Source organism: Octopus bimaculoides, chromosome 1, assembly GCF_001194135.2.
Source record: "Octopus bimaculoides isolate UCB-OBI-ISO-001 chromosome 1, ASM119413v2, whole genome shotgun sequence".
Taxonomy (NCBI): domain Eukaryota; kingdom Metazoa; phylum Mollusca; class Cephalopoda; order Octopoda; family Octopodidae; genus Octopus; species Octopus bimaculoides.
Window position 1 is genome coordinate 191,334,365 of NC_068981.1, and position 3,643 is coordinate 191,338,007.

At 39.2% G+C, this 3,643-nt stretch overlaps 1 protein-coding gene across 8 annotated transcripts in view; it reads left to right on the forward strand.

Moving 5' to 3' along the window:
- The window catches only part of LOC106884166 (protocadherin Fat 4), a 693,587-nt gene that overhangs the window by 641,631 nt on the left and 48,313 nt on the right, over positions 1 to 3,643 (forward strand). For all 8 annotated transcript variants that reach the window (XM_052973410.1, XM_052973407.1, XM_052973404.1 and 5 more), the window contains one exon: positions 1,569 to 1,746. In XM_052973410.1, coding sequence (XP_052829370.1) covers positions 1,569 to 1,746 — 178 coding nt within the window. The remainder of the gene's footprint in view (positions 1 to 1,568; positions 1,747 to 3,643) is intronic.

Sequence of the window (3,643 nt, forward strand, 5' to 3'; positions counted from 1 at the left end):
GTCATTTCATTATTTAACCCTTTCGTTACCAACCCGGCTGAAACTGGCTCTGGCTCTGTAGGAGAAATGTCCTGTTTTCATAAGTTTTGAATTAAAATCTTCCACCAAACCTTAATCACAATTTATGTTCCTAACACTAGCTGAATGATAACTAAGTTATTTTACTAAATTCTTTGTTATATTTCAAAATAAAACACACACACACACACACACACACACACACACACACACACACACACAGAACATCTCAAAAGAAATACGGTAATGAAAGGGTTAAGTCTTAAGATTCTTCACTTCCACTTTTGCATTCAGTCCTCTTCCTGCTCCTCAGAGAAAGATTTTTTTTATTTCAAGTTATTCTTTATTGCTTCTTTCATTTTCATTCACTCTTGATCTGTCTATTTCTCATTTTCTTTTGTTCTCTTTCCCAGTTGTCTATATTTCTCTTATTCTATCAAGTGCCTGTTGATCAACTGATTTTCATTTTTGGAGCAGGAATTTTTGTGTGTGATAACCTTTCCATTTTCATTCTTCTCTTTCTTTTCTATATAGGTTCCCCTAAATATCAGTTTAACTATTCTACTCCCCCCTTGCTTCTCATTAAAGCAATTACCATTTAATCATGGTATCTGTTTGCTCTGCAATGAAAGGTTACAATGCCACATAAAAAGCACTATTACTGGTACCACGTAAAAAGTATTGGTGATGGTGCCACATAAAAAGCACCCAATGTACTCAGTAAAGTGGTTGGCATTAGGAAGGGCATCCAGCTGTAGAAACCAAGCCAAAACAGACTATAGAACCTGGTGTGGCTCCTCACCTTACCAACTCATGCCAGCATGGAAAACAGACATTAAATGATAATGATAAATGATGGTGAGATATATATATATCATCATCATCGTTCAACGTCCACCTTCCATGCTAGCATGGGTTGGACGATTTGACTGAGGACTGGCAAACCAGATGGCTACACCAGGCTCCAATCTGATTTGGAAGAGTTTCTACAGCTGGATGGCCTTCCTAATGCCAACCACTCCGAGAGTGTAGTGGGTGCTTTTACGTGCCACCGGCATGGGAGCAAGACCGCTGCTCTGGCAGTGATCCCACTTGGATGATGCTGTTAGCGCTCCACTGACACAGGTGCCAGCCATCAAATATATATATATATATATATATATATTCTCCTGTTAATTTCAATATGAGTTGTTTTATCAAATGGATGACCTACTCATTGGATTAATGTACAAAGGGTTTGAGTTTTCCATAGACATGCATACCCTTAGAGTAATTCTACAGTAGACAGCATGGCACCAGTGTGATGAGGTTGGGCTTTGGAATTACATGTATAGGCCATCCAACAGACTTTCACTCAGCCTCAATCCAAATTCAGTCACAAAGCTGGAGTCAAGCCAAGTTTATGGGCAAAGGCACCTGACCATGATGCCACCCAGTGAGATTGAACCTGAGACATCATAATCGTGAAGCTGACTTCTTAACCCCCTTTCTTCTTGCACATCTGTATGTATGTAGATATATTTTTATATAATTGTGTTCTATCGCTGCAGATTGTTGTGAACATCACTGATGCCAATGATAATGCACCCAGATGCACTTTCCCGCTGTATAAATTTACGCATGTAGAAGATTCCTTTTTGGGTTCCATTGTTGGAAGAATTCATGCCACAGATGAAGACAGTGGGAAAAATGCCAGATTGAAATTTAGCATCATCGGAGGCAATGTCGGTAAGTTATATTGATTTGTCTCTGTTATGACTCTTCCAGTAGTCTTTGTCTGTGTGATTCCATTCACATTAGTCTTCCGAAACTGTCTGCCCTGTGCTAGGGAAATTGTGTCCAACCATTCCTTCAGATGATGATGATTATGATCCACAAAATTCAAAAGAAAACCTTCATAACCCATCAAATACTGTTTCAAATTTTGGCGTGAGGCCAGCCGTTTTGAGTGGAGGGGGTTCATCAATTATATTGACCCCAGTACATAACTGGTGCTTTTATTTTTTTTCTTTATTGCCCACAAGGGGCTAAGCATAGAGGGGACAAACAAGGACTAACAAACGGGTTAAGTCAATTACATCAACCCCAGTGCGTAACTGGTACTTAATTTATCGACACCAAAAGGATGAAAGGCAAAGTCAACCTCGGCAGAGTTTGAACTCAAAACGTAACAGCAGACGAAATACCGCTAAGCATTTCGTCCGGCATGCTAACGATTCTGCCAGCCTGCCGCCTGGTGCTTTTATTTTACCAACATTAAAGGATGAAAGGCAGAATTAACCTCAGCAAGCTTTGAGCTGTTGTTGATGTGATTCTTGATAAAATTTTATGATTGATTTGTCAAAGAAAAAAAAGCTCAAACAAAATCAGAACTGGTCAGCCACCTCAGAACCAGCCATGGTAGAAATGCATTATATTCATGTGTGTGTTTTAAGTTGATTTGATAATGACATCATGACAACTACTGTGCATGCACTTGTACCGTTCTTTGCAGCTTTTCTTTACTTGACTTTCGATGTCTGCTCTCTGCCCTTTCTTTTAACCTTTTCTAACAAGCTGTAGCGCACCTGAGCTCTATATGCAATAAGCTCATCATCATCATCACCACCATCATCATCATCACCACCATCATCATCATTGGTGAGCTGACAGAATTGTGAGAGTAGAAAGGTGGTGAGCTGGCAGAAACGTTAGCACGCCGGGCGAAATGCTTAGCGGTATTTCGTCTGCCGTTACGTTCTGAGTTCAAATTCCGCCAAGGTCAACTTTTTTCCTTTCATCCTTTCGGGATCGATAAATAAAGTACCAGTTACGCACTGGGGTCAATGTAATCGACTTAATCCCTTTGTCTGTCCTTGTTTGTCCCCTCTATGTTTAGCCCCTTGTGGGCAATAAAGAAATAAAAAATAAGAATTGTGAGAGCATCAGGAAAAATTACTTTGCACCATTCCTTCTAACTCATTATGCTCTGTGTTCAAATCCTGCCAAGTTCAACTTAACCTTTCATCCTTTTGAGGTCAGTAAAATAAGTATTGATCAAATACTGGAGTCAATGTAATCAGCTAAAACCCTCCCCTAAAATTGCTGGCCTTGTGCCAAAATTTGAAGCCATTGTTATTAATATAATTCTTCTTCTAATCTGTATGTTTGATGTAATCACTTGCCAGGACACACCTAGTACCCCAGGGTGACAGTTAAAAGATGTTGAAATATAAATGAAAACTTGGGGAAGGCAAGTGAGGAAGGCAATACAGAAATACATTTATATAATACAAAACAAACATTTAAACTGATAGAGTTTTTCTAAAGCTGTGGCTGGTACTTGTCAACAAAATCGTTTGGACTTCTATGGGATATGGTTCTCCTGGGATGTTTCTTGATGTTTCTGACATCTTTATTTTTATCATACCTAGGACATCAACAATAACTATTATTATTATTATCATCTATGCAATTTTGTGTACCTTCGTGTCAAAATATTAACATATCTCTCTCTCTCTCTCTCTCTCTCTCTCTCTCTCTCTCTCTCTCTCTCTGTGTGTGAATACCACCAGGTTTGACAGAATTTGTTGAGGCAGATTTTCTGTGGCCAGATACACTTCCTCTCACCATCCCTCATAAGTTT